This window comes from Poecilia mexicana, unplaced genomic scaffold (assembly GCF_051168715.1).
Source record: "Poecilia mexicana isolate PSO_F unplaced genomic scaffold, ASM5116871v1 scaffold_16, whole genome shotgun sequence".
Classification (NCBI taxonomy): domain Eukaryota; kingdom Metazoa; phylum Chordata; class Actinopteri; order Cyprinodontiformes; family Poeciliidae; genus Poecilia; species Poecilia mexicana.
In genome coordinates, this window is record NW_028263385.1 from 1,289,563 (window position 1) to 1,308,715 (window position 19,153).

Below are 19,153 nucleotides of genomic sequence, written 5' to 3' on the forward strand. Positions count from 1 at the left end.
CAGTCTGAGGAAATGAAGCAAGGAATCAGATTTAGTAAATTCTGATGTAGATCTGCGATCTTTAGAAACATCCACCCTGTTGCTCTACAAACTGTTGGCTCAGAAGTTTTCCTGTTAGTTTGTTTCCTGTTTTATGTTTCAGATCATCAGTAGAGCTGAGGCGCATTTAAATGATTATAAAAAACATGAAAAATCTGAATCTTTCTCTGTACTCATTGTTCTTTTAAACCAATAAATTTTCTAAATCCTTTCCTGTTGATTGTTCAACCCTGATGTTCTTCTTCTGCAACTAATAATATGATGGCAGTTTTTTATGTTCCCTTTAGAAAACTACTTAACTCTCTCCCCTCTCATGTTAGTCCTAGAATTTGTAGATTTTGATGCTCATTTCTCTCAGAATATGTAAAATAATATGTTATAAAGACATTATTATTGTTAACTTATAACAATAACTTATTTTATATTTACTATGATATTGTTTTATTTATAATAATGTAATGATATTATTATATACTATAATATGAGTAATAATAATAATTAGTATTTTATATTATTAGTGGTATTATTATAGAAATAATAATAATCACAAGAATGAGAATAATGTGTTTAGTGAAGAGTTAAAACACCAAAATGGAAGCTGCAGGATTTAAAATATACAATTATTTATACATTTTGCATATTTACCAGACTCCTGCGGCATTGTGCTGTTAAACTGCCACAAAATCATTTCTGAACAACCCTCATTTATTTTGTGTGACATGAGAAATAAAGGCAAACGAAAACGCTAAAGTGAATTGCGATAATCATGCATCATAACATCGGATTACAATTAAATCAAACAAAGTAAAAGTGAAGTTCTGCATCTTAAAGTGAGAAACATAAATGCTCTATATACTACAGTGTGGTTATCTGAGCAGAAATCCTCTTCTACAAAACACCTGCACTGATTTTTACATGTGAATCTGGTATCAAGAGAAAACAAGAATCTCACGGTAGACTGTAATAATGGAAACCGCCACCAGGAGGAGACAAAGTGTCACCAAAAACACGAGCAGCCGCAGGAGAGACTGCAGCAGCTTCTGGTGAGAAAACAGGAAAATGACTCAACAATTCAACTAAAGACTGATTATATTAACTTTAAAATCTGTTTTTAACTTTAAAAGGTCATTCATGTTTAAACCCTGTGGTTATTTAAGTACATCAAATGGTATAAGTTCTGGAAAAAAAGGTGAGGATACTTTCTTTTCTTTTTCTTTGTTCTTTTTTCATTTTTGGCCATCAGTGTATAAAGTTGATCATTGAATATTTACTATGATAAAATCCACAGTAAACTCAAACAGCACCAAGATATTATATGAGAAAAAAAATCACTAAAGTTGTTTTGTTGCTTTGTAATTATAAAACTACAAGGTTTTATAAAGAACAAATTTATAAAACTATATAAAGTTGGTTTATAAAAGAAAGCCCATGTAGTTACTTTTATAAAGAAACCATAAAAGCCACTAACTATCAAACTAAACTTAGAAAAGTCTGACCAAAGATTCCCATATGCTGACTTTCAATCACAGTTTTTACATTTATTACGAGGAATTCAACCAAACTTAGATTTCATAGTAACTCAGTTAGTAAGTTCTTTCAAAGAGTCATAATAGATTAACATATTGTTACTCCTGTAGGTGGGAAGGATCTAGAGGTCTGTGCTGCAGCACATCTAAAGAAGCCTCTGACCACCAACCAATTAGCACTTAAAGAAAAGATAAAATGGAGGAAAGTAGTTTAATGGAACAAAGGCAGAGAGAATCATCATAAGGTCTGTAAAATGGTCACATCTCTGCAGACCCCACACATCTTGGACACAAACCGTTTAGACTTTTCCCTTCAGGCCAGTGTCACCAGAAACAGCCTCTTCCCTCCCAGTTTTTCTCTGATGAACACTTGGTCTAAATGTCCCTCTTTGGTTTCATAACTTTGTCTGAAAAGAAGAAGTGAACATCCTGTGTCGACTCAGAGCCTGAAAACACTCAGAATGACGTTGAAGCGTCTCTGTGGAAGTTTAACTTTGTTCGTCTCTCTGGGAGATTAAACAGTTTTCTGCCTCTTGTAGGTTCTTAATCATGGAGGAAGAACTGAATTATGCAAATGTGACTTTTAAGACTATTGGTGTCTTCACACACATCGACTCAGGTGAGGTTTTTATTTTACCAGTTTGATTATTTCTTTCAGTTTTATTTTCATTCAACACAACAGTTCAAAACTTCAACTGAATCATTTCCTTCTCGTTTCTGCGCATGTTTGCAGAAACATCTCTGCAGAAATACACATTGTTCAAACACAGAACAAGAAACCAAAAAAATATTTTTCTCCTTATATAATCTTCACAACTACAGAGCAAAATGTTTGCATTTTTCTTCATAGTAATAGTTAATATAACGACCATTTACATCAGTGAATGAACTTCAGGTGCAACATCTGCTGCAGGTAATTAGTCCAGGTGATCTCTGATCACCAGCTGCAGGTTTTACTGTTTTCACTGTCATACGGCGGCGTATCAGGGCCATAGTAGATTTAAAAAATGAAAAAAATTTCTGCCAAAAACTCAGAAAGGTGGAGATTAATCTAAAAAAAATTATACAAAAAAAAAGAAAATGTCTGAGGTTAAAAAGTTGAAAATTTTAATGAAAATAAAAACAAACATTTTGAGAATAATTTCAAATTTTCCAGAAGAAACTTGGACATTTCTGAGTTTGAGAAGTCCACAATTTTGAGATTAATCTCAGAAATTTTTAATTTCTGAAACTCAGAAATTTCCAAATTTTTCAAGAACATTTCTGAATTAATGTCAACATTGAATTTTTAAATTGAATTTAGGAATGTTAGACTTCTGGAGATGACAAATGTCCATGTATTTTTTTTTAGAAAACTTCTGAGCATAATATCATCATTTCTGTTTTTTGGCAAAAATTTACTCCTTTTATCTACATCAGTAATATTTTGTTGTACAGTAAACCATTTGGTTTGGTTCTCTTCTGCTCTGGCCTTCTTTCTCTAAAGTATTTTAGAAATTTGCCTTTTTACACATTTCGCAGCTTTGACCAAGACTTTTGCAGAAGTGTCATGCCTCGTAAAACGTCATGTTTCCATGGCAACGTAGAAACAAATGGCTCACCATTCCTGTGAAGCAGGCTGAACGAGAAATGGCAGTTCCTCTTTCTGTTCCAACAATAACTGGAGTTATTTCTAATCACATCTGGGTTCTGTTGAGAAAATTAATTTAAAATAAGCTAGTTTTAAAACTTAACATCTCTTGATTCAAATGGCCTAATTATAGTTATGAAATCAGTAACTTATTCTGGCCTATTGACCTTTATGTTACCTGTAGTTACAGCAGATGGTTTGCTAGGATCGTTTGAACTGCCTTTTGTCTGTGGGAAAACAATACAGTAGAAGTTGTAGCTTTTCACACTCATCTGTGAAAAGCCGTAAAACAGCAGGGGTTTCTGGCTTCAGATAGAGGGTCAGAGATAGCTCCTGGTTGGAGGAGCAAAGATATGCCTTATTTGAATAAATTAAAGAAAAGAAGATAAAACTTTCCACACAGAGTAACAAATTAGATTTTGCTCTTGCAACTTCTCCAAAGATGTCTTTGCTTTTTGTTTGTCATTTCCATCTTTTGTCTTTTTCTCTCTCAGGTAAATTTATGTGTTCTTTGTGCTCTGATGTTTTGTGATGTGTTTGTCTGGTGATAGCATGCATTCTGTCTTGAATAAATGCTGATTATTGTGACGCTGTTATCTCTGCGTGATCTCAGTCTTTGCGCACAGCATTTTCTGAATCTGGGCATAGAGAGGATTTAACGAGTCAAAAGGTTTTTAAAGTTCAAGAATTGTTCCTCTCTTAACAGTTCTGAACACTCACTGCCTCCTTACCTGACATTTTAAATTACATTGCTTTATTAGTTTGATTTTTTTTTTCATACTTTATAATTCAGAAAGAAAAATAAATTTATGTTTTCCTTTAGAATGTATTTATTTGTAACTTTGCTTTTCAAAACAAGTTTATTTTCATGTTTAAAATTAGCGGCTTCAGCAGTAAATGGGGACAGACATTGGATGGAAGTGACTCAAATTACTTTGGGAAGCGATTCTCAATGAAAGGCTGAGTTTTCATATCACTACATCAAAGCTTTATCTAGTCCAGTGTTTCTCCACCCTGGTCCTCAGGCCCCCCGGCTCTGCATGTTTTAGATGTGCCTCTGTTCCAGAACAGTTGATGCAAATGACTGCATGACCATCAAGTACTGCAGAAGCCTGTTAATCACCCAGAGATCCAATTCAGGTGTGTGGCAGAAGGGAAATACCTAAAATATGCAGGACAGGGGGGGTGAGGACCAGGGTTGAAAAACACTGATCTAGAATGTTCTTCCTTTAAAGTTTTAAATGTTATTATCGCCACCTACTGTCCACATCTGTTATTAATCCCTAAATCAAACATAATGTTTAGCTATTTTAAGTTTTAGAGAACAAAAAATATGTAAATGGCAGAAAAATGCAAAAATAAAAAAAATCACACATTTATATGCTATTGTTTTGTTTTCTGATTTTTTCTTTTCCTCAGAAAAATTGAGCCTTAAAGAAATAATTTACGACGAGGTGAAGACAGAGGAGAAGACGCAGGACACACATCCGATCATAACAGGTAACCTTGTTCCCGTGTGTCACATTTCCATGAACTTCGTAACTGACAGCCATTTCGGTTGCTATGACAACAATAAACAAGACAAGTTTAGAGCTAGCTCTCGCTTCTCCTTTCTAAACAATAAGTACATTACAACTGTTGAGTACTCTACCCACCTCTGTATAATACCATAAATATCAGCGATATTTACTGTAGTACTTACTGCTTAACTGGCTAAATTAGCTTAGCTAATGTAGCTTTTATCTGCTAGCTAAGATGGACATGTAGCCTATACTCATACAGAGTTCGTACATCCAGAGTTGGGTAGTAACTAGTTACATTTACGCAATTACGTTTACTTGAGCAACTTTTTTTTAAATGTACTTTTAGGAGTATTTCTACTACTCTGTACTTTTGACTTTTACTTGAGTAATTTTATTAAGAAGTAACTCTACTCTTACTTGAGAAACATTTCTGCATTTTCTACCCATTGAATAAAAACCAAAAATTCACCAGACACAGAAACATGCCACAGTTTTTGAAGTTTCAAAAGTTTAACTGATTTGGAAAAAAATTATTTTGCCTGATTTTGTTTTTGTTACTTAAATGAATTATTGTCGTTTTTGTCCTTAAAATGCCAAAATTTCCATTTAACTTTAGAATTTGGTCCATCTGACGATGTAAGTTTTAAATATTAAATGATTGATAATTTGATCAGTCTTTCAGTACTGGTGTAGAGTTTTTACCAAATACTCTTATGTAATTTCTTGGACAGATACTTTTTACTTTTACTTGAATAAAAATATGTTGAAGTAGTGCTACTTGTACTTGAGTATAATTTTTGTGTACTCCACCCACCTGTGTGTCCGTCCTTTATAAATGTGAAACATTGATAAACATTGATTGTCTTCATGTTCACTGTTAACCACATCGTCAAAACGTTTCCTTTCTCCATTTCATGCGGGTCGATCCCGACAGCAGCCATTTTGTTACTATATATTTCTCTTGCACATTTGGTCAAGAGTGTTAAAATACTTTCTTTTTGTTGTCTCAAACATTCAGCTATGTTTGCCTTGCCTACCAAGATGGCGGAGATCACTTCCAGTTCAGACTTGTGGGAACTATGTATTAAAACTGAAAATGTTTTACTTTTTATTGATCTGGTTTTCATAGAAAATGAAAAGAGAGCTCAGTTTCACCCTCTGCCATTTTTGGGGATGATCTGCTTCATCCTGCTGCTGGCCATCATCATCCTCAGCGTCTACTGTAAGTCTGTCTGTTTCTCTGGCCGTCTGAGCGTCTACCTGAGCAGGTAAAACATTTTAAACACCTGACTGCAGTCACGTCTGAGCAGAGAAGACAGTCAGGCATTTTAACGAAGCAGAATCGGAAGCTGGCGGCAGTGAGTGCAGCTTTACGGAGACGAACAGCAGAACTGCACCGAGAGAGAAACCGACTCAACTGGACTCTAGACGTCATCCTGGAATACAACAACTTTCCTGCGGCTGAACGCTGCCCACAGAAACGTTAGAAAAACAGATTTTAATAGACCATTTCTGCAATGTTTTAAATCCTTTAAGCATCTTAATCTTTTTAATCCGTGGTTTTTATTGTTTTACAGAGTGTACGCCTTGCCCGAACGGCTGGGCGATGTTTCAGTCAAACTGTTACCTGTTTACAAAAGACGAGTACAGCAACAAGTGGAAAACCTGGCAGCAAAGTCAAGAGTTTTGTGTGAAAGAGAATGCAAAGCTGGCGGTGATCGACAGCCAGGAGGAGCAGGTAAAGATTTTAACCATAAAAATCACATCCAACGTTTTTTAATTAGAGTGAAAACAAATAGATTTTTATATGGGATGATGTTAGGAAAGTTACATAGTAAAAAATTAATAATGTTTTGGTTTATTTAGCCTGTCAGAGAAAAACAGTTTTTCCTAACTCATATTTTCATCCTGTTATTGCATCTGTAAATGTAAGATTTCCAAATTAAATATTAAATTTACAAGCTAAACTGAATATTTAAATTTCAAATTAGTATTTAGTTAGGAAGCTAAACATTTGGTTCCCATCAAAATGTTTAAGTTTGAGCAAAATATTTAGTTTCCAAATTAAATAGCTAGCTCTGTCATGTTGGTGTCGAGTTTTCTAACCCACATGCAGAAACACTCCAGAGACAGGAAATACAATAGTGTGATTTATTTACAGTGAATTCAAACAATGAGAATTAGGATCCTTGGTTCGTCTGGCAGATCTCAGGGCAACTAGGGGAGGACAGAGATGATTAGTCAGGACCCAGGAAATTTGCTGTTTGGCGGAGGTTGGAGATATACCTGTTCAGGGGGAGTGTTGGACCGGGAGAGGACCTTGAGGGGAGGCTGGTCAGCGGGTTGAGGGTTGAGATCAGAGGCGGCGGCAGAGGACGGACAGGTAAGACTCAAGGCAGTGAGGGTTCCGTCTCGAGGGTTGACTGATGACCTGATAACTCCGGACCAGGGTAGCTGGGAACACAGAGACAAGAAGGGTCAGAATCTGGGAACAAATCCAGGTAGAAGTAGCTCAAGGTAAGCCGGTACCATTACTGGCTAACACTCTGGCAGAGAAGTGTCAGCATCCTCCTCCATTTATATGCCTCCAAATGAGTAGATGGAGGACAGGTGTGCAGACGCCGACTCGCCCTCAGGAGGAAGGTCTCAGGCTCCCTCTAGTGGAGAAAAGATGACAAACCTCAGGATCCCAACAAGCTCTGAATTAAATATTTATTTTGCTAACTAAATATTAACTTTCAAATCATTTTTTTTTTTTTTGTGAATTAAATATTTAGTTTGGAACTCTTAAATTTATAAATGTAGTAATGATATGGTGAAAATATGATTTTGCTGATAATTTGTTTACTGTGTAACTTTATAAATGGCATCCTGTTTTTTTGTTTGTTTGTTTGTTTTGTTTTGTTGTTGTTGTTGTGGTTGTTATGAGATTTTTAATCTTCTTTCTTTTAAAATGCAGGAATTTATAAACAACAAAACAAAAATATACCACGATAAAAAGCACGGCTACTGGATCGGGTTGAAGAAAGACACGGAGGACATGTGGACGTGGTCAGGCGGCCGGAACCTCTCTGTGACGTAAGCACCACGCAAACAGAAGAAAAACTTCAGCATTTCCTAATTTCCTCCCAACCTTTTCACCTGCAGGAGTCACTGAAAACCCAGAAATACCCTCAGTAGTTTTCACAAGCAGGAGGTGAAAGGTTGCAGTGAAGAAATCACTTCCATCGTTCAGCTCCTTCACTGGACCGCAAACGTCAAAATAAAACACAAACTGTAAAACGGAGCAGTGCTGCCGCCAAGTGGTCTCACCACGCACTGCAAGGCCTCATTTTCACACATACACACATAAATTAAACGGGTCAAACACCTCCCAGTGTTTCTGTAAATCAAGCTGAACTATTTTTTATGACCATGATATATTTTTTAGACTTTTTGATTTACATTTATACAAGTAAACTTCTTCTTTTGCAGAAACCTTTAAGAAAATTTTTGCTTAAATCTATTTTTTGAAAATGACTGCACAAGTTTAGGATAATTTGGCTCCTCAGTGTTGTTGTTTGTTATTAAGGTAAGAACATTTTCACCAAACAGATCAGAAGAGGGAAAATTAATCAACTTCAATCGATTTCAGTTCATTTACACCAATTTACAACATGCATCATGTTTACACCCAAAACATAAACTGGAACAATTACTACATCCGTGTCTCAATTATTTTAATTACATTATTAATACTGTTCAGGGCTGAAACAATCAGATTAATACATAATTACTGAGTCATTGTCAACTAATTTAGTAATTGATTAATGTTTAACAAACTCAAAAAAACAAACTGTTTCTGGAACAACACAGTCAGAGCAGAACTTAAGCCAAAACTGTACAATACATCTGAAAGGTGCAAATAAAAAATCCTAGATTGGTTATAAGTGATAATGTTCCCGATCATAAAGGCAGATCTAGGCAGTCTAATTCTATGCTTCATGCTCTGAGAGACATGCTTTATTATTTATTTTACAATATATTTATTCTTCCTACTTGCACTTTATGAATCATTTGAAAGAAGATTTGTTGCAGTTTATTTTTACGTTTGACCAACCCAGTCAACCCGTTGTTTTGTTTATTTATTTCCACTATCTGTTTGAGTCCTAATTTTCTACATGTTTGACCAATTTTATGAAGCTATTTGTGCGCTGCACTGGTGCAGAGTTATCAAATGAATTTTAAATTTTATAAATTTATGTTTGTGTTTTCAAAGTTTTAAGTTAATTGATCAGTTTTAGTGTATTGGATCGATATCGGCCGATACTAAACCTTAGATATCAGCATCGGAAGTGAGAAAAGTGGATCGTTGCATCCGTACAACAAAATGTTCATTTTCTTCTTTACAAAATGAATTTGATAGTTTGATTATTTCCATTTTAATTTATTTCTAGTTATGGATTAAAAGGCTTTAGTGGTTAAATGAAAAATCTGCAGAATGTGCCAATTTATCATCAGTAGAATAATTATTGGTTTCAGCCCTAACACTGTTCATTGTGCTGAAGAGATGCAGCGTTACAGAAGGAATCTCTTCCGATTGGCTTCCTAAAACAAGCAGCCGGTTGAAGTTTCTTAGGTTTGAGCAGAACCGAAGTGACTCCATGTGTTTTCTTCCTTCAGCTTCTGGTCGACAGAAGAAGCTGGAAATCGACTCTCCTGTGGTTTAATTAACCCGCATCTCAACAATTCATCCAACTGGGCCAAAACCAGCTGCGACATGAAGAACCGCTGGATCTGTGAGACCAGAGTCCTGATCCAACCCGATTAGGATCCACAAACTGAACCAGTATTTATAACTATTTAAAACTTAAACTGTTAAAACCTTTCTGTGTTTCCTGTTTATTTAAAAGGATCTGATGAAACGCCTCAGACAGGATCTCTGGATTTATTTCTGTGCTTAAATATTAAACCAGGCACATAATTTATACTGAGAAGATGAAGCTCCGTTGTTTCCTGCAGACACTGATGATGTATTTTAGCTCTGCATGTTTTCCCATCCTAACAGGATTTCTGATGCTAAACGTTTCTGGAAAATCTGTCATTTTATTTGTTTTTAAAATAAACAATTAAAATTTCTAAAAAAAAAAATGTTTCTGAAATTTTCTCATCATTTTTTCACACAGTGATGTCCAAATTGTGGCTCAGGGGCCATTTGCGGCCCTCTGGATGATTTTGTTTGGCCCTTGGTCCACAATTCAAAAATATAGCAAATAATTTCTGATTTTGCAAATAACTTTTTCTTAAAACATTCATGTATTTAGATGCAAGACAAAGTGTTATTCTTTAATTAAAAATGTTTTTTTTTAAAGTCCTAAAACTAAAGTTTCAAAAATAATCACCTGTCATTTAAAACAGCAACTGTGTAAGACCCTGTTTATGTTTTGGATCGATGATGATTTAGACTACTTTTCTACAAAAATTTGATTACTTTGCTTTATGAAAATATCGTCTATTTAGTATGTCATCTAAGACATAAACACAACAAACATCTTAAGAAATAAATGTGGCCTAAGAGGGAATCAACTCTAATGCGGACCAAAAAGTGAACTCTGCTTCATCTAAAATCTTTTCTTCAGAGGTTTTGTGTCGATTTCTTCAGTAGCTTTTGGGGCAGCGCCCCCACAGGCGAGGAGGGGAACAGGTTTTTAAACTAGTTTGGATCGTTTGACACAGTGTAGTGTTAAAGTGAACCACAGCAGCTGAAGATGTAACAGATGTTGAAATTTTGGTCCCCAGTCAAAGCGAATCTACCGCAGTATCAGGTGTGAAAACAGCCTTTGGGTTTGACTCCAGCAGCTTTGCACATGTTGAAATGTGTCAGCTTGTTGTATCACAGCGGTGAGGAAAGGTTTCCCAGAACAGTTTGAGCAATAAAACATCCACAGACTCTGAGGTTATTGTAAAATATGTGAAGAGGAAGAGGAACCTGTCTGAGCTGCAGCTGATATGATTCAACGGCTGTTGGGCATTTTCTGATCAGTTTTCAGTTATTTTCTGTGTGAAGGATGGAGAACAACGGGGACGAAGTCTGCTATTCTACAGTCAATATCAAAAATAGCAAACCTTCTCCGACAGGTAAGAGACTCCACAAGTTTCATGAGGTTTAGGAGGCAACAAAACGCAAAGCGCTTTGTTAACTCTTTAGAAAGTTAAAACTGGATTCTTATTACATTACATGTAATAAGCCTTAATCTTATTTTATCAGTGAAATCTCTTATTATCATACAAAAATTCATTCAGTATTTTGTGCCTTATAATTTTCCTGTATTGTGAGGATGAAGTGAATCATCTGCTGTTTCTGTGCTTCAGACACTGAGGAGGATTCAACCGTTTACTCTGAAGTGAAACAGAAGAAAGCTGCTCCTGCTCAAACCAGTAGGTGTAACTATAATCCATCCGTCTGAGTTTTTCTCCATCCACTTTTCTCTGCACACACAAATCCTGAAGGACAATCAGAGAGACGAGTTTATTGAGCAAAAGAGGGAACCCACGCATGAACAGGGGGAACATTAAAACTCCCTGCACAACGACACCAGCCAAAGACTGAATGCAGGTCTTGTTTCTAAATCTGCAACTAGTAACATTAATATTAATATAAATATTTAATAAATGTAAAAGAAGAATAAAAGGAAGATGAAGAGGAAGTAAAAAAAGATGCAAAGCAACGGTGGCTCTGAAATGCAAAACATTTCAACAAACCAAAAGTATGTTGTATTTTCATTTGTAATTGTGTTTAATGTTTTCTAATTTTTTTTTATTTTGTAGTTGTTAATGTCGTGTTTTTGAATATGTTTTTGTGTTCTTAAATTTGCAGTTGTGTGATTTGCTGATGGAGTTTTGCACTTCAGGGCCTCCATACAAACACACACTGTGTCACGTTTGGTTTTAAGGTGGATAAAATTAAATTAAAATAGCAGAGTAAAACATGTACTTCAGAGGAAGAGGAAACAAACGGTTAAAACTATCGCAACATTTAATTGTGATCTAACTTTGAGTCAAAAGGTTCAATCAAAGAAGTTAAATTTTATTAGCGAGTTTTAAGGCAGAAGCTTAAATTTGACACTTTTGCTACTGTAGACAAAAATAAACGCTATTGAAAACCACAATAATAACCATGTTAATGTTATTAATGTGGTTGTCGTTGTTTCTGTCAGGTCAAGAGAAAGAGGAAACAGCAGCTCTCTGTGACTCTCGCCTGATGCTGGTGTGTTTGGGGATTCTCTGTGTCCTGCTGGTTGTGAGCATCGCCGTCATCGTCTACAGTGAGTTTCACCTCAGCAGAATAAACCTCATTTAGCAGAAGTAAACTGTTATTGTGACAGCCTCAGGGTAAATAACAGGTCAAATTGAAATCAAGTCAAAGAACATTTGCAAACAACATTTCAAGTAGTAAGGTGAAAAATAAGTTTAAAACATATAAATTAAAAACGTAACAAAATTGCAATGTGTAACATAATATTATGAAAAATATGTAATTCAAGTAGATAAAAATGTGGCAAAATCGTCACAGGGCAACACTAACTGTGTTTACATTAAATCAATAAAAATGTGTTTAATGGAAACAGAAACTTAGATTAAAACATTTTGGGGCTTGAATGAAGTGGCTTTTCAGTCGCATGTTAATAGATGTACTTCACAAAACTGCAGTGGAAACCGGATGTTACCACTGGCAGAAACAACAAAGAAGAAATCAGGAAGTGGTAGGATGGTTTGTTTTTATTTGTTTGCTTGTTTGGACAATGTGCAGCTGGCTCCACCAGGGCTTTGATGGCATTGCAATTCATAAAAAGTTGTGTGTCACTCAAACGTGTTGAATCCAAAGTTCTTTCCCCAAACCGTAGCCGCTGCCAAGCATAAGGAGTTTGTTTCTTTAACGCCTGAATAAGACGCCAACATCTCCTCTGATGACTGACAAATGAATAAATCTCATTTATTTGTTTACATTTGTCGTTGCCATGATTTTTAATGACTTATCGGGTGAACAAGCTTATTAACGTGTATTAACGTATTTAATGGAAGCAGTGCAACTTCGAATTTTGGGGTGGGGGTCGATATTAGCAGAATATCAACAAAGATTCGCACACATCTATATTGGAAACGCAGCTACAGAGGTAAAGAGGAGAAACCGGTGTTCTATCAGATAGCCATACGCTGTCAGGATGGCCTACATGCAGTTAGTACGCATGCCCGCGCATGCGCATTAAGAAGTCCGACCGTCATTGGAGTTGTCAGTTCAGCATACGCAACAAGTTATGACGAAAATAAGTCATTAAATTGTCTATAATATCACATAATATGATAACTAGATGAATATACATGCGTTGTCGTGGTTTCAAAGTGTATTTAAAGCAGGTCTGGCTGCAGCTGCATTCATCTACAACACACACCCGTGTAAAACTCATTAATCTACTTAACCGCTAAGTCAGGATGCCATATAACTGTTAACAGTGTATGATGATCTACGTCATGATTCTATGTTGCTGATTAAATAAAATCGTATGGTAATGACTGCTTATACATGTCAGAGCTAAGCGTAGGATTATCTGATAATGTAGGCTGATCTGACAGAACACCGCCATGCACACAGTTCTGCCTATTTAGAGCATTAAATTAACCCAACATTTATGTTTTGCACCATGAAAGAAGGTTTGATTACCTGGAGAATATCCACACAAACATCAGGAAAACATGCTACCTCCATCCTGTATGGCTGCTTAGCTTGGTTTTTACCTCTTCGCTTCTGATCCAAATACTAAATAATCCACACAAAGTCCGATGAACGGTGAACTTTACCTTCTCTTTGAGAAGATATCAGAAAAATTCTTCAGTCTTGCTCGGTATTCCACATATAACAATTTAAAAAACATGTATGGAGCCAAACTAACTTCTTCACATCCATTTTCTTTCTGATCTCCTGTCACGCAACACATTTCATATGATGTTTCAAGTAATTCCACTAGATGGCGATGTCGCACAAAAATACACTAAATACACTTACTGTGAAGGAAATATCTTAATATACAAAAAGTGTACGATAATCCTACACAATAATAAACAATATTACAAAGCGACATTTTTGGCTCTTACAGACTTTATGTTGAGATTCAATCTCTGGACCGTCTTCTTGCAAATCAACAGCAAAAGTTAACAATTAAATCAAATATTAACTTTCTTTTTTTTACTTCCTTTTTCTTATAAAGCAAGGCATTTTCTTGAAATACATAAATATATTTTTGTTTTGTTTCTCTAAAGTTCATGTATTTATGGTTTATGACTGAACTTTGTTCAGGCTTGAAAACTGAAGTCAAATTCTTTGTTTGTTCCTCAATTTGGTCAATAAAGCTGATTTTTCTTCCAATACTAAAAATACTTTCTGATGTCCTGTAAGAGTCTGAGAGAAATGTAATGTGTTGATGCTTCTCTGATACAGATTTAATGACTTTCTGACTAATTTATGTTTTTACAGTGAGCATGAAGACGACCATGCAGCAGACAGAAATCAATAACCTAATCAAAGAAAATGAGCGAGTGACTGAGGAAAATAAAATTATGCAGAACAAAAACAAGGAGCTGAGCCGAGAGAGAGATGACCTGAATAAGACTCTGGGATTCATCCTGAAGTTTGACAACTTTCCTGTAAAAGACTACTGTTCTGATGAAGGTATTAATATTCTAGATTAACTTTGAGACTCTGGATCATTGTTACTTTAAAGAAAAATCTTAACAGTGGTTTAAAACAAACCTGACCATTAGGTAAAATGCTGGCATCAAAGATTCATCAGCAACAGGTTTACAGTGAAGCCTTGATTTCAAACAATATTGTTTTTATTTGGAGTGAACCGAGGATAGAGCCCTGTGGTACGCCACTTCTAACTCAACAGGTAGCTCAATCTAATCACCTTCTAATATTGAATTGCAATGTAGCCCTGAAGTCTTTGCTTGAACTACTTTGACTTTTAAAACATTAAGTAATCAGACAGGAATTTCTTTTTATATTCTATTTTTTTTCTATTTCATATTATTTTACCAAAGTCTCACTTTTTTCTGCTCTTTCCTCTTGTCTAATGGATCCAGGGTGTGAACCGTGCCGGACAGATTGGATCCTCTTTCAGGAAAAATGCTACCTGTTTTACGACAAACCGAGTCCTTGGAAATCCTGGACACAAAGTCGGACGTTCTGTCAGGACAAACATGCAGATTTGGTTGTTATTGATGATCTGGAGGAGCAGGTAAAATCTGACACCACCTCTACACTAACATGAGAATTTAAAACAAATCTGGAAGTTTCCATGTAAAATTGATGGCTTGAAGTAAGAAGGTTCATAAAAATCTGAAATAATCTGCTCACAGAAATTTGTCAGCAATCACACCAAATGCTACTATGACATTCACCACGGATACTGGATGGGGTTACAACATGTTAACAACAACTGGACCTGGGTGGATGGACATGCAGACACTCTTGGGTAAGAACTACGATCTAAAAATATACATATTTAGGTAAAAATGTAAATATATTTTGTCAAGATTGTAGAAGAGTTAAATGTACTGAGTGACAACGACTCCAGGATCTCCAGGACTTCTTCTAAAACCAAACCTTGGTGGACATGATTGGGTTCATTGCTCTGTTTGGACGTCCAATGATGTCAAAGCTTACTGGGCTTCCTCAAGCTTCAGGCGTCCTCACAGACAGCAGGACAGTTTCTCCTAGGATAACCTGATTCGTGATTGAATCCATCTTGACCTCCACACTCTGCAAGTTTCCAGAGGAAGGGAAGCAGCCCCAGAGCATCATTGGGTCCCTGCCGTGCTTCACAGTGGGCAGGGTGTTCTTTTCAGCACGCGCTTCAGATGTCTGATCAGGCTCAAGAAGTTCTTTATCTCCCTATTATAGCTATGAGCAAACTGCAGCTGGGTTTTCTTGTGCCTTTGGGTCAGTGGTGCTGCAGGTGGTTGAGTTCAGGCATGGAGACCTTCAGTCCTCAGTCTGTCCTCACTGTGGGACCTGAAGATATTTTGCCAAAACCTAACTTGTTTTTGGTGTAGAATATTTTTTGATGCAGCTGTAAAAACAAGAACATTTAAATGTGTAAAATCTGATCTTTAATACATTTGGTACATGTGTGGCTTCTGTTGAATTCTCTTTTTATTCATATTTTGACAAAACATTTAGTTGCTGACAGTTGTCAGTTTGATGTCAGTACGCTGCTGAATGAGGTCATGATTCTGTTTTTAAGGTTCTGGGTGAAGGAGGCGTTCGGAAAATCAGGTCCAGTTGCACTTCTGATCCCAAAGAGAAATCTCACAGAGAACTGGAACACAGCAGAAGAGAAGTTTGAGAACAAATTCATCTGTGAGCATGAAGCTGTTATTTGGTCCTTCTAACTCTTCTCTTATAAATTCCAGACGTTTACATACACTATATAAAAACACACATGCATTATTTGTCACGCTGTCTGATGTGAAATCAGAATAAACTTTTCCTCTTTTGGTCTATAACGATTACCAAAATATTTTCTACAACTTGAATAACGAGTGAGATTTTTTTTCAGGCAATCTTCCCTGTAAAGAATCAAAAAATATACTTTATAGTGTATGTAAACTTCCGGTTTCAACTGTAATTAATTTTGTCATCAATTTTTGGTAAATGTCATAAATAAAAACACAAAGACCTCTCTTAAATGCTGTTAAAGGATAGCTGAAGATTTTTAAACTGTCTCCATTTCCTATATGCTCATATGGACAGACTGTTAAATGTAACATCTCATCGTTTAGTTTTAGATTAGTTTGAAGTATTATTAATTTAAAGGCCTTATGGATCATTTGTTCTGTTTATTCATAGTTTTAGTTACTTATTGCTGTTTTTATTTCATCATGCAGCAGCAGTAGCTGGAAATGTTCAGTAAAAGTCCAGACAAATATAGAAATTAAATTATTTATTTCAAAGAGCTCATTCATTTATTTATTTTTGTTTGTTTTTTACAACGCACAAAAACAACCTGGTTATCATTAGTTTTCATGTAAATATTCTGCTGTCAAACATATTTAACATAAACTCAAACCATCAGTTGATTCAAAGCATAATTTATAAAATAAATATTAAATCAGAGGCTTATTTAACTCAATGTAATTAAAGGAGAGTCTGTTTTCAGAGAATGTGTTTTTCATTTAATATGAATTGAATGCTTTCAATAAGCAAAGTTAATTGATTTTATTCAAACTGTTGCAGTCTTAAATGCATCATTTGTGATTAAACTCATTGTTGAAAAAGTTCAATAAAATCCCTTTGTTTGCAGGTCTGGTGTATTAACTTCGTGTGGTTTGGTTTTCCAGCCCTTGCTCTCTTCAGATATTTCTGTTATTTCAGCCATTGATCATGACTTTCTATATACACTCCCTCTGGTCTTTGTTGCTTTTTATATTTATAACTTTTCAGGTTTGCTGTTGCTTCAGTAATAAATTACTGTCTGTAAAATTATGCTTTGAATTTGTTTTGTCTACAAAAGTAAAATAATTCCAGAGGTTCATCCTGTTTCTCTTCCTCTCAGCTGCTCTTTAACCCCAGGGATTATTTTACTGTTTTAGATCAAAACATAAAACTACTCCTGGCTCTGATTGGTTGTTTTGGTGCATTTCTTCAGACATCAAGAGAAGTCCAGGCAGGAGGCGGAGGGGGCCGATATTTTCACTGATTATCTGTCTCAAACTGTCACGACATGGTGGCAGTTTGAAAAATATCTAAAAAACATTTTGATATATAAAAGTTACATACTGAAGCTTTAAATAAATCATATAATTTTCATTATTAGGACTAATTTTGGAAACATGCAAGCAAGAGCCAATTCGATGATTATTCACATGTGGTTGAAGCTTTCTAGATATTTAGCTACCTTGAGATTAAGCTGCTTCAAATGAAAGTGCAACTGCTCCCAATTCACTACAAGTCCTGATTTGTCACGACACCAAATGTGGTGACATGTTACACCAACAGGTTGACTTTAAAAAAGAGGAAGTGAACCCACCCAGTTCACATGCTGAGATCGCTCCAGCAGCTGCTGGACATTTTTCTGATGTTTAAGTCTTTATTATTTTCTTTGTGAAGAATGAAGAGCAAAAAGGACGACGATTGTTATTCTACAGTGAAAATCAAAAATGAAAAACCTTCTCCAGAAAGTAAGTGATTCCATAGAAATTACATATTTTATGAATATTTAAAGGCAACATTGCAGCTCAAATCCACTTAATATGTTTTTATTGCCTCTATAGAAAGTTGTAATGATGTAATAGGAATTGATTTAACGTCGCATACAAACCTTCAGCCTTAATCTCAGGAAGCCAAGTTTAGTTGTACAGAACATTTCAGGTAGTTGCAGTGCAGTGGCATAATAAAGGAAAGTAAATACGATTTGGAGTATGGACTAAAATTTATGATGTTTCAGTTATAAATAGAAGATTCAACAGCAACACCACACAAATATGGTTTTACCTGGGTTGAAATGAACTCAGCGTTTAGTAATTTTTCTCTTTTTCTGGGAGTTTGTTCCAGATTAGTGAAGTATAGAAATTCAATAACGCCTCCACATGTGTGGTTCTGATTCTGGAGATGCAGAGTAGACCAGAACCTACAGACCCAAATGGTCTCATAGATGAATCCCACCAGGCAGACCCATGAAGACACTCCTCCACCGATCATTTCGACTGAAGATTAACACATGGATGAGTTCCTGTATAAATCTAGTTGGGACATTTGTATAATAAAGTTAGACTTATTCTTAAGACAAAAGGCCGACTTTGTAATCGTCTTTATGTGTCTCTGAAGGCTCAGGTCAGACTATCACTGAAGCCAGATTAACGCTCTGATCCCTAGTTTCTGACTGTAATAACTGAAGCTTTGTGCTGACTATTGATCGATCCTCCTTTGGTACAAAATATTACTTCATTTATTTATTGACATGTTGAAATGTGTCAGCTTGTTGTATCACAGCGGTGAGGAAAGGTTTCCTAGAACAGTTTGAGCAATAAAACATCCACAGGGTGGCTGTAATTATAAATCAGACTCTGAGGTTACTTTAAAATATGTGAAGAGGAAAAGGAACCAGTCTGAGCTGCAACTAATATGATTAAACGGCTGTTGGGCATTTTCTGATCAGTTTTCAGTTATTTTCTGTGTGAAGGATGGAGAACAACGGGGACGAAGTCTGCTATTCTACAGTCAATATCAAAAATAGCAAACCTTCTCCGACAGGTAAGAGACTCCACAAGTTTCATGAGGTTTCTGAAGTGAAACAGAAGAAAGCTGCTCCTGCTCAAACCAGTAGGTGTAACTATAATTCATCCGTCTGAGTTTTTCTCCATGATGATTGATTGATTGATTGATTGTGATAAGTATTTTC

The 19,153-nt window shown here is 35.7% G+C and overlaps 2 protein-coding genes across 2 annotated transcripts; both read left to right on the top strand.

Moving 5' to 3' along the window:
* The first annotated feature begins 1,985 nt into the window (after nt 1–1,985).
* Nucleotides 1,986–9,848, top strand: LOC106908972 (C-type lectin domain family 4 member A-like). Its single transcript, XM_014975260.2, has 7 exons — nt 1,986–2,184; nt 4,615–4,695; nt 5,848–5,940; nt 6,015–6,200; nt 6,296–6,456; nt 7,678–7,796; nt 9,381–9,848. Exons 1-7 carry the CDS (start codon nt 2,115–2,117, stop codon nt 9,526–9,528), a joined length of 858 nt encoding a protein of 285 aa, XP_014830746.2. The 5' UTR covers nt 1,986–2,114; the 3' UTR covers nt 9,529–9,848.
* Nucleotides 9,849–10,564: 716 nt separating this feature from the next.
* Nucleotides 10,565–17,055, top strand: LOC106908977 (uncharacterized). The gene is made up of 7 exons (XM_014975264.2): nt 10,565–10,835; nt 11,070–11,135; nt 11,915–12,022; nt 14,227–14,421; nt 14,835–14,989; nt 15,111–15,226; nt 15,998–17,055. Exons 1-7 carry the CDS (start codon nt 10,766–10,768, stop codon nt 16,143–16,145), a joined length of 858 nt encoding a protein of 285 aa, XP_014830750.2. The 5' UTR covers nt 10,565–10,765; the 3' UTR covers nt 16,146–17,055.
* Nucleotides 17,056–19,153: the final 2,098 nt, after the last annotated feature.